At 39.4% G+C, this 12,442-nt stretch overlaps 1 protein-coding gene across 2 annotated transcripts in view; it reads right to left on the bottom strand.

Annotated features, from left to right (window-relative positions):
- The window catches only part of RELN (reelin), a 479,257-nt gene that overhangs the window by 7,645 nt on the left and 459,170 nt on the right, over positions 1–12,442 (bottom strand). For both annotated transcript variants that reach the window (XM_055301120.1, XM_055301121.1), the window contains 6 exons: positions 10,418–10,491; positions 9,452–9,613; positions 8,557–8,714; positions 5,875–6,094; positions 3,631–3,828; positions 2,882–2,980 (listed from right to left, as the gene is read on the bottom strand). In XM_055301120.1, the coding sequence (XP_055157095.1) occupies positions 2,882–2,980; positions 3,631–3,828; positions 5,875–6,094; positions 8,557–8,714; positions 9,452–9,613; positions 10,418–10,491 (911 nt within the window). The remainder of the gene's footprint in view (positions 1–2,881; positions 2,981–3,630; positions 3,829–5,874; positions 6,095–8,556; positions 8,715–9,451; positions 9,614–10,417; positions 10,492–12,442) is intronic.

The raw sequence follows: 12,442 nt of genomic DNA, 5'->3' as shown, positions 1-12,442 counted from the left end.
TGTAATGGTTTTCCAACCATTAGTTGCAAAAACATATTAGCAGCCCTCTTTGCAGTAATCAGTTAGGTAGGGCTTGAATCTCTTTAGATTTGCAACCCAGTCTTCTCTCCCATCCACACTTGAGAAGTTAGTCAGACTAGTTTACGTAGCTAAATGTTATCATATAAAAGTATAGTGAATTCGAGCATAGTTTAAATTATTAGGGATATATGGGAGTATTCTATTTCTAAATATATATCGGCTCTAGCAAAATTATAATTAGTAATATTTGTGAATCATGAAATTAACTGGTTAGTTTCTTTGTGCCTCATTTGGTTGAAAGGCCCTCTGGAAAATTGTTTTATTTTTCTGAATTCTCTGGAACTTTTTCATTTTAAGTTTATCAAATGAATAACCTAAAGTAATTATTCTGCAGAGCTATCAAGGGCATATTAATCAGTGAGTGCCTTAAAACTTTTGACTCTTCTGAAAAGAAGTACTTTAAAAGGGTACAGCGGTATAGAAATGTTAAATCCTAAGACAAGAGTAAAATATCAAAAAGATAGTTCTGAAAATATAATTTCTCTGTGTTGGTATTTTTCTCAAAAAAAAAAAAAAGAAAAAAGAAAGAGAGAAAAGGAAAGAAAACCAAATAACTCCTTTAATTTGAACAAAATTTTAATGTCATTAAAGAGATAGCATTTGCTTTATTTATTTTTTTAGCATCTGCTTTAAAAATTATCTGTGTAATATATAAAACTAAAATTATATGGTGATAAGTGTGAAGCTAAAATTTTTAAATTATTCACTGAAATTATTCACGTGTGGCGATGCTCTTTTCTCACTCAAAACGTTTTAGTGCCCTGAAAGTCTGAGAGTATAATGCATACTAAGAGCAGACAGGTGCCTGGTAAGTGATAAATTCTTCAAAGTACTAAAATTCTGGAGATGGAATAAAAGTGGAGTCTTTAAAAATACACATTGTTTCTCCAGAAAAACACCAGAAACAATAGGTATGATTGATATGATAGACTTCAGATAATCTGAACTTAATTCTTATAGTAAAATCATGATGCTAGTGACTGCTTATAAAAATTAATACCAACATCAGGTATTCTAGAAAGTCCCTTGGGAGCTACATGGTAAGGCTTCCTGCTGATGCTCTGAGAGTCTCTGAGGCAGCAAGTCAACAGGGAACAAAGAGCAGAGTATTATGGTGATGATGTGTCTCTGAAATCCAAAATTGTTAACTGAAATTGCTTGGCTGGGTGGCAGGAGAAGAAATATCTACTCGCACACATGATACATAAGAATTATCATGTCTACCCCAGGGCAGTATTAGCTGCCTTCTTTTGAGGACTGTCAAGCTTTGAAGTTTCCATAGGAGTTGGTAATGCTTTGTCAGGCACAGGAAGCCCCATTAATGTAAACTGACTCGGCAAGACACTTGAAAGATAAAAAGTGTTTATCGACTCTAAATCTGAGTCTCAACCAGTTTATTAGAAATCACCTGAGGTGCCTTTAAAAAAGACTGACACTCAGGTCCCACTGCAGATCAATTTAAATCAAATCATCTGTAGGGATGCTCCTTCCAAAATCTTCTAAGTGATTCTGATGTTCAATCAGACTGGGAAGCGCTGCTTTGAAGGGTAAGTATTTAGGGCAGAAAGGCTCTAGGGGTGGTTTTTGGTCTATTTCGACATCTCTCTCTGGCCTTACTATGTATATACGTATATGTATTCGTTTTAGAGCCCAGGTGATTCTATTCACCTGGAATAGTGTATTCTAAGGAAATGAATATCTAAGTAAACCATCAGCCTCATATATAGATCCAAATAGTTTGGACTGTTATTTTAAACTTCGACTTCGTCTTGTGGGGGCAGAGCCCAGCAAGTTGTCCAAAGCAGCAGAGCGCACAGTGGGGGCTTGTGTAGGGACCAGGTTGCTCTTGGATTTGGAGGTTGATATGGATGCCATGCAAGCAGGTGCCTCAGTGAAAACTAAGACGAGGGCTAACTCAAGACTGAAAAATTCAGCTCATGGCTATGATTGAAAGAAAACAAATCTGGTAGTTTTCCTACCAATTAATCATTTAAGTTTGCTTTCAAAATGCCTGAAATCAGCCAAAGGGCTGATTTCATTTTTGATTTGGTAAACAGAATGAACGTTTGAACCTATCTACCGAGAAGATTCGCCTCTCCTTGCCAACCACTTGGAGCCATCAGTCCGAACCCGTCGAGACATAAGCATTCCAGTTCTACAGGGACTAGATCGTTAGAGAAAAAGCAAGTCATCTCTCTGCGGAACAGTCAACCCGGCGAGGTGAGAGTGGTGCCAACTTTATTACATGGGAGAAACCATGGGGGAACACCCTCAACCTGCTAGGTGCTGGGACTGGTTGGGGGGAATCTGAAACCACAAACTCCATGCTCTAGTTGCAATCGAGTCATTAAACCAAAGAATGCCTCAGGCACCTGGGGCTCAGACAGGTGTTTGTAACGGGGCGTACTAAAGCTAGAAATACTCTGTACCCCGGCCAGTAGGGATCCGTTCTCTTTTAAGGACGTCATGCCATTTTATAAGGCAACCTGGATGTGGCAAAGACAGAGTTTCCCATTTACCTTGAGACTTCCGTTTCATCCAATTTAACTAACATGGTCAAATCCACAGGTAAATCTTTTGCTTATTGAAGTTTTCTAAGGCATATTAAATGGCTTTTGGGACTTTGCTATCTCAGGTTGGCTTGAGCTACAGATTGCAGTTGCCAAAGAGCGTAGGGCAAAGTCTCATGGGAGCTTCTCATCAAGAACAGTTGTTACTGAATTAAGGAGCATGCCATATCAAAAGAATTTCAAACCTTCCTGAAATGGACAGGGGATGCTACTATGTATCAGATACTCACAGGACGACCTCCACATGGTCCAAAGCCCATTGATCATGACCTGTTCCATTGTGGCGTGGTTGCCACCAGCGCAATAAAACTCCTTTCATCCGTGCCTCCCTGGGTCACAGAAGGACAAAGAGGTTATGTGCTAGAAAACAAAACTTTCTGGCATGCGATTTCCAGACTTCAAAGAGCATAGGACAATTCCAATCAACAAAACTTAAGGTATGGAATTCAGATTTGCCTAGGTGACAGTGCTCTCTAAGGAGCATTACATTTTATTGGCTACTCAAGGACTTGTCATACCTTTCCATCTCCCTCCCTGCTTTCCCTCGCTCCAGCAGGACCTGGAGAGCACAGCATTTGGTCAACATACACACCATGCCCTCCATGTGACAGGCGCTGTGCTAGAAGCTGGGAGTAGGATGCTAAACACAAGTGACATAGTTGCCTATCCTCGGAAAACTTTCAAATGAGTGCATCTAGAAAATTAGACATGTTCTTTTCTTAAGGACTAGACGTATCGGTTAGAGAAAGGGAGAGATGCCCAAAGTGCTCCTGCATGGAGTTGTTCCGTTCTGTTCCCTCCTGCACCCACTCCTGGCCCAACAGAACACTGCCACACAACTTGGGAGAGCTGGCTTAGTCGTGCTCCTGCCCGCCCCTACTTTTGCATTGTTGCTCCAGTAACCTCACACTTCCAGCTCCACCTCTGTGATTCTAAGGGAGCACGGGCGACACCCTGCCTTTCCGTTCAGGCCACTTACAGGGGGACGTTGTAAGACACCCTCTGAGCCTGCGTGAAGTCCTTGGGCTGGTGCTGCGCGATGACGTGCCAGGTGATCCCGTTGTTGACGCTGTACTGCAGCAGCACCGCCTTGTCTACGGCGTGCGGGCCACTCACGTCACTGTTGCAACTGTCCGTCTGCGATGTGCTTCCAATTTGCAAAACAAACATGATTTTGCTGAAAATACAGGGAAATGAGCATTAGATAGTTATTAAAAGAATTGTACCTTCTAAGTTTTTTCCTTACCTTTCCTGATCCTAAGGTCCATAATTTTTGATGTCAGAGAGTAGAAACAGAAGTCTTATAACCAAATCATGTTAACAAAAAAATGTATTTGGGATGCCTGGGTGGCTCACTGGTTGAGCCTCTGCCCAAATTTAGCTCAGGTCGTGATCCTGGGGTTCTGAGATTGAGTCCTGCATCAGGCTCCCTGCAGGGGGCCGTGGCTCTGCCTCTCTCATTTATAAATAAATAAAATCCTTAAAAAATATGTTTATATTAACCTTCACCTCATACATATGAGAAATAATCTCAGAAGACTGAGTTTCTACACAAAGAAAACAATTTGGACTTTCAAGGACCCGTGTTCTTGTCTTGTTAGAGTTTCACCTGATATACCTTCTGTTCTCTGGAAGGTAATATGGGCCAAACAGGCATGAGGACATAGGACAAACTATAAAACCACAGTATTTATATTACATACTTTTTTGTTTTAACAAATAGCTCCAAGCTGAACAGCATGTGCACAAGGATAAATCATCATGGCTATTTTAGGAGAGGATGTCTGGAGATCAGAGAAGAGGGAAAACCGAGTTGGATATGCAGGCTCTGGACCATGTCTGCTATTCTGTTTGAAGTGTCTTCTTGCTCTTCACAGGCATTCTTGCCCTTAGAAGATACAGTTTTTAAACATATGAAATCTATCCTAATGGGAGTCCTAGTGCTTAACAGAGCAGTCCCATTTATGGAAGCTGGTGAAATAAAGCAGTAGACTTAGAACTTGTAAATGCCTAAATTAACTTAAAACAAACTTGCTTGCACAACATGGTGAGCAATTGTTAATTGACAGCTGGTTGTAGCTGTCTATGGGGTCAAGGAAAACATCATGCTGTTCACAGATTAAGTCCATCCTTTTGGTAGGAAAAAAACAGGACGGGTGAGCACAGCTTTTGGCACCTCCATAGTTACCATATAGCACTTAATTGTATTTTCATTGTTTATTATACTAAAAGGCTGTAAACTTGCCTTTCTGCCTCTGAAAAATACATCACTAATAGTTTCCAAAGTCAAATGCCTTAAGTAAATGCCTTAAGTAAATGCCCATTTATGTTAACCAAGCATCTAACTGTCAAGTATACTTGAAGCTACTGAACATTGGCACTCATCAGTGAATACTTTAGTCCTGGACTTTGCAATCTTCATAAAGTCTTGGAATATATATATATATATATATATATATATATATATATATATATATTTTAGTTACACAGGCGAAAAAGTCATGTTTGCACTGGATGAGATGGGAGAGCTGCGAAGAGCAGGTGCAGAAGGAAATCCACCCTTCCTGGGGTCCCTTTTTCTCTTTTACTTCCCTGGTCTATTTGCACAGTCTCTGTCCACTCTATTCTGCATTAATAAGCAGCTCCTAGAGCATGTGAATTTTAAAAGTTCTTATCCATCCATCCATCTACTGATCTTCCATTCTGTTTACTGTAACTACATATGCTAAATATAGGTATATGTTTGCCTGACTACAAACCTAATTCACGTGTACATTTATATTCACATACTTGCAAAGAGTCAACATTAAATTATCTATATTTATCCACAGCCAATTTAAATTTTTTTGTTATTTTTTTCAACTTTATTGAGACACAATTGACACAAAACATTGTGTAGGTTTAAGGTATACATCATGTTGATTTGATCTGCTGCTGATTTTTTCTATTTGGCCATTTCTCTTGGTTTATGCCTATATCACCACCACTCAGCCAGCATACGTGAAGAAAAACAAGGTGATTCTACAATAAATTTAGGCACAGTATAATTCTGAGTCATGAAAACAAACAATGTTTCTTCATATCAAATTCAAGCAGCATTTAGGTCTCCCCTGTTTCATGACACACAGGCCATGAAGTTCATGGTTATATTTAATAGACCGCAGAAAGTGACCAGTCTCATGACCAATGCCAGGTCTGAACTACAACACATGCGTTTTGTTACCTTGCTCGAGTGAGATCCAGAGGCTTGGTGGCCGCCTGCCTTATCTGACAGCCATTAAAATAGAGGGAGTCTCCATGGGCATAGGGTGCCAGCTGCCCACAGCCACTTCCTATTACCCCGCCTTGAATGGTCTCCCAGTTTGCTTCTGTGACTCTTGCTGACTCAAAATTATCTTTAATATAACTGGGAAGATCATGACTGAAAACAGAGCAATCATCACCTAGAGGGAAGGGAATAATTGCAAAAGTTAGCTAGGAGAAGCAGAATCATTAAAGATGCAAGTATTTGATTTTAGGTTTAATCTATCCTTGTTACTATAACAATGACAACGTACTAAGCAGATGCAGACTCCCAGAAATAAATGTTTCTCTGGTATTTTAGCAATTATTGGCTTACGTTCTTGAAAAAAAAAATCCCATAATCTTTGAATCAATCTGTTCCATGTGTGTAGGTGCTAATGTGCTTAGTGCTCACATAAATCTATTGCTTAAATACCACAGCATCTGGCTGGGCCTGCATGTTTAGCAATGATGGGACTTCATGGAGAGCTCTCACCCTGGCATGGGAGGCCCACAGAATTTCTTTCTCTCTAGCATGATCTATATCAGAATATAGGGTAAATCATGTTCTTGTTCTTCTCCCAGCTGTATACTTGATTCTTGATAGCAGAGTCTGCATTTTATTCATTGTTGGATTCTACAGCACCTAACACAACACTTCGCACATATAAGATATGCAATAACAAGGGGAGATAAATAAATGAACAGTAAACAGGCTGGCAGGATGAGACCACTGAGCTGAAATACTGGCATTTTAGACGGAGCATCAGCAAATGTGTATGTGTTTGCATTTGCCCTTGAACAGCACAACTTCTCTAAACATCTATAATAGTTCTAGATCAAAGGGTTATAGTTCTGTTGTAATAGGGGAGAGGGCAGATTCCAGACACCTGGGACACCTCGGGAAACGTCTAATGTGTTCATTTGCCTAAAGTTCAAATGCTCCAGCTAACATATGGATAGATCCAGCTGGTCTCAGAGGTAATGAGATCAGAGGAAGGGATGATGGTTAAGTAATTTCTGGCATGAGAGATGTTCAGCCGTCTATATTAATTGCACTCATTTCATTTGGAGGCCAGGAAATAGCATCAACTGAGAAATCTAAATATATTCTACTCCAAAAGTCAAATATGTGGATTTTTACGTTGTAAAAACTTCTCCCTGGGGGAAGTTGTAGAATTCTCCTCTTTGGATAAATCTCTCAGTTATGAGAGACAGCAAAGTTGATTGGAAAGAACAACCGAGTAACGGTCTTCTTTCTGATATTGACTAGCTGTGTCATCTTAGGCAAGTCACTTAAGTTCCCTGAGTCTCAGTTTCTTTACCTGTAAAGTGGGAATAATTATATTAACCATAGCTAACTTATGGGGACATCATAAGTACTGAATGACTGTGCTGAATAAATTGTGGACACTGTGGAAATAGTAAGTATGAGGCAATGTAAGAATTCATTCAAAAAAGATTTACTGAGTGCTGCAACCTGCCAAGTGTTAGGCTCTGGGGATATAATGGTAATTATGTGGACTTTGTTACAACAGAAACCCCTTAGAAACATTATGTCAAAGGAAAACAGGCTGCAGGCCTTCTATCAGGCCAATGGAGCAATCTCCTATGATGTCAGGAGTTGAGAAGATACTCCGTCCCAAATCATATATACTCAGCTTCTACAAGCATAAGCAGTAATATATATATATATATATATATTTTTTTTTTTTTTGAGTCATGGGTGTGTGTGTGTGTGACAAAATGACTTGGAAAACAATATCTTTTTTTTTTTTTTTTTTTGGAAAACAATATCTTGAATCGTCAGCTATGTCTTGGGAGGTAGGTCAGTGGCACTGCTATTGGAGAGACCGAGAAAGAAGGAATATTGGCAGAGTATCCAGGGATGGACAGCTAGGCCAGGAAGGAGAGAGGCCCAGAAATGAAAATGAAGTGTGGGGGTTTGGGGCAGGGAGTTATGTGGAGGATGGGGAATGTGAAATGATATAGAATTCTGCATTTTATTTTATTTTAAAAAAGATTTTATTGATTGATAGAGAAAGTGCATGAGCAGGGGGAGGGCAGAAAGAGAGGGAGAGAGAGAATCTTAAGCTGCATGTGGAGCCTGATGTGGGGCTTGTTTTCATGATCCTGAAATCACGACCTGAGCCAAAATCAAGAGTCAGCTGTCTAACTGACTGAGCCACCCAGGTGCCCTAGAATGCTGCTTTTTAAAAAACACTTCAAGGAACATGGCAGAGGGGCAGCCTGGGTGGCTCAGTGGTTTAGCGCTGCCTTCAGCCCAGAGCCTGACCCTGGAGACCCAGGATTGAGTCCCGCATTGGGCTCCCTGCATGGAGCCTGCTTTTCTCCCTCTGCCTGTGCCTCTCTCTCTCTTTCTCTGTGTGTCTCTCATGAATAAATAAATAAAATCTAAAAAAAAAAAAAAGGAACATGGCAGAAAATTATCCTTGCTGCTTCATTCCAGAGATAAATAACTGTGTAATCAAGAGTGTGTCATCCATCTCAAATCCCTCAGGCCTGGAGTTTTTCTTTCTTTCCTAGTGGCCTTTGTATACATGTTGAAATGAGGAGAACTTTGTGATCTTCTATATTAAAAATGACAGTCTGGGCTTCAGACCTTGGAAACTCTCATCACAGATGCAGACGGCGCCAGTGGTGCAGTATCCATGCCCACTGCAGAGCTTGGGGCAAGCCTCTCCGATGTACACATGGTCAATCGCCCAGCTCTGCTTCTCAGTTTCTTCTCCCTTCTGGATCCAGCGGAACTGTGTTGCACTGAAAGTCCCAGAGAGAGCAGAAGGGATTCAATAGGCTGTTATTTCCCATGGCTGTGTCCAGCCCTCGGAATGGGGACTGTTTCTGAAAAAAGGACTTCCCCAGGCTTCTCCTTAAAGTGCCTAAGTAGAGATGAATGAACTTGTACCACTCAGACTCTGGGAATATATCCCAAAGTGCCACTCTGGAAGCTTCTATCTTCCCTGAGTTTTATTGAATTTCCTATTCTATTCCATAATAAATTTGTGTCCATGTTTCTTATAGAGGTACATCATTTTCTGAATCTTTGAGTAAAGTGAATGCTGCTCTAGGAGGATTGTACTCTACTATGTTTATTCGGTGGCTCTGTGTAACCCAACCAACCCTGCACACTCCAGATGTTATCTGTATAGGGAATGAGCATACAGCTTTTGGGAATCACAGAGCACTGGAGCAGATAGGGTGCCAACTCCAGGTCTTTGAATGTCTGGGATTTGGGGCGTGTGATTTGAGTTTAGCATGTGCTGTGGTATTTCATCAAAGGCAAATTTGAGATGTGCAGCATTTCCACAAAAGAGCCTATATCACTTATTTTTTTCCTTGGGACATGGAATTGGCATTTGGGGCATGGGTTGGTAAAAGGAGGGTGGGTATTACAGCTGTAATGAATTCTCTGGCCTTAGTTGTTTCAGCTCACTGCATGAGCTCTGAGGGACTGCCAGATAATTCCACAAAGTTTACCTTAGTACACAATTTACCTGGAGGAGACATGGTCAGGCAGCTGAATGGTGATTCTCTTCCAGCTTGAGCTGTTGACAGCATTGTAGATGGTGGCTTCATGGAACTGGAAGGGGGAGCAGCCAATGCTATTTGAAGAGGAAGGAAGGCACTGGGTCTGAACGAGCTGCCAGGAATCAGACCTGCAGAAACCACAGAGGCTGTGTTAGACAACTCTTAGGAGAAATAGATGACCTGACTAATGTCAACATAACACTTTGGGGGTGAGTTACACTGATGTATTTTTATGTAAATTTTCTATTTCCTATATATATTTATACAGACAATGAAAATAAAAATTGAAAATAATTTCACACAAGATATACTCTTACTCTTTACAAGCATAAGAATATATTTACAGATAACAGAATAAAATAGTAGCATGCATGGTGCTGCATTCAAGTGGCTTTCTCTTGCTGATATGTTACCAGAAGTATACTTGGAGTCGATTGACAAAATTCTCTGTGTACCCAAACTTAACTCCCCATAGTCCATTTTCAAATGTGGTAGTGGGAGACAGGCTATCAATATCCCAATAAAATAATGGCACCGTGTCAGACTTTTATTATGCTTTAGGACATGTGACTCTGACTGAAGCATATTTAGATCTTTTGTTGATTTAAATTCTCATTAAGGTTGGTTGAAAATGAGCAACATGAATAACAAAGAATTCTACTTTGAAGACTGACACAGTTTCTTATTTTAAAAGAAAAAAGTTTTTTGGCTTGCAGCCAGCCTAGTATGAAAAGTGATTTTTCTTGGTTTGAAGGAAACATTTGAAAATAAGATATACATGTAAATTTTATATAAATGAAGTTAATACATGTGAAATAAACATAAACTGTACTTTTAATATAAAAGGTTCCTCCTCTGTAGTTGCTTTGAAAATAGACAACCGTTTGAAGTTATATTCAAGTTTGGAAGAATGTAAAAAATTATTTACAAACCTTGCATCCTTAGTGTACTCCAACATTACAGAATGAAGGTCACCACAAGAAGTGGCTTCGCAACCCACAACAATCTAAAACAAACATAAACAACAAATATATGTAGGGAAGATTAAATACCTATCATTAATTAGAAATTCCCTCTCTCTAAATTATCACTCTTATAAGTAATCAACAAATATTCAGAGAAGCTTTTACAGAGAAGCCTGACAGAGCACCAACAATATATTTTTTTGAATTCTGTTAAAAACCTGCAACTTTGTGTGAGGACGAGAATTGAAATTTAAAAAAGTACTAAGATTTATTTATTTATTCGAGAGAGAGAGAAAGAAAGAGAGAGAGCACATGTGAGTAGGGGGAGGGGCAGAGGGAGAGAATATTCAAGAAGACTCTCTGCTAAGCGTGGAACCCAATGTGGGGCTCAATCCCACAACCCATGAGACCACAACCTGAGCCAAACCAAGATTTGGACACTTAACTGACTGAGCCGCCCAGGTGCCCCAGTCAATACTCTTTTTTTTTTTTTAAAGGCTATTTATTTATTTATTTATGATAGACACACACACAGAGAGAGAGAGAGAGAGAGGCAGAGATACAGGCAGAGGGAGAAGCAGGCTCCATGCCAGGAGCCCGACGCGGGACTAGATCCTGGGACTCCAGGATCGCACCTTGGGCCAAAGGCAGGCGTAAAACCACCGAGCCACCCAGGGATCCCCAATACTCTTTTTTTTTTTTTTTTAAAAAAAAAGGTTTTATTTTTAAGTAATTTCTACAACCACCATGGGGCTTGAACTCACAACCCTGAGATCAACCCTGAGAACTCACAACCCTGAGTTGCATGTTCCATTGACTGAGCCAACAAGGATGAACATAGCTGCAGAAATCCTCAACAAAATATTAGCAAACGGAATTCAACAATACACTAAAAAAATCATTCACCATAATCAAGTGGGATTTATTCCAGAAATGCAAGGATGGTTCAAAATTTGCAAATCAAATGATACATAACATTAACAAGAGAAATGATAAAAACTTTATGATTATCACAATAAATGCAGAAAAATATTTGACAAAATTCAACATCTGTTCATGATAAAGACTCTCAACAAAGTGGATTTAGAGGAAACATATCTCAACATATTAAAGGCCATATATTAAAAACCCACAGTTAACATCATACTCAATGGTGAAAAACTGAGAGCTTTCTGTATAAAATCAGGAACAAGACAAGCATGTCCTCTCTTACCACTTTTACTTAACACAGTATTGGAAGTTCTAGCTGCAGCAATCAGACAAGAAAAGGAAATGAAAGGTGTCCAAATTGGAAAGAAAAAGTAAAGCTGCAGCTCTTTGCAGATGACACACTATATATAAGAAAACTCTAAAGACTCCACCAAAAAACTAGTAGTTCTGATAAATGAATTCAGTGAAGATAAAGGATAAAAAATTAATACATTGCATTTCTCTATGTTAATAACAAAGTAGCAGAAACAGAAATGAAGAAAATAATCCCATTTACAATCATCTCCCCAAAATATCTAGGAGTAAATTTAATCAAGGAGGTAAAAAACCTATACTCTGAAAACTATAAGACACTGATGCATGAAACTGAAGACAGCATAAACAAATGGAAAGATACCATGTTCATGGATTAGAAGAATTAATATTGTTAAAATGTCCATACTACAATCACAGATTCAATATAATACCAATCAAAATACCAAAAGTACTTTTCACAGAACTAGAACAAATAATCCCAAAATATGTATGGAACTATGAAACACCCCAAACAGCCAAAGCATTCTTGAGAAAAAATGCACAAAGCCAGAGGTATCACAATTTCAGATTTCAAGATATACTACAAAGCTGTAGTAATCAATACAGTATGATACTGGCACAAAAATAAACATATAAATTGGTGGAACAGGTCAAAGAGCCAAGAAATAAGACCACACTTATATGGTCAACTAACCTATGACAAAGGAGGCAAGAATACACAATGGGGAAAAGATAGTGTCTTCAACA

Source organism: Nyctereutes procyonoides, unplaced genomic scaffold, assembly GCF_905146905.1.
Source record: "Nyctereutes procyonoides isolate TBG_1078 unplaced genomic scaffold, NYPRO_anot_genome, whole genome shotgun sequence".
Lineage (NCBI taxonomy): Eukaryota > Metazoa > Chordata > Mammalia > Carnivora > Canidae > Nyctereutes > Nyctereutes procyonoides.
Note: the sequence above shows the minus strand (reverse complement) of the source record. Positions and strands in the feature narration are given on the sequence as shown.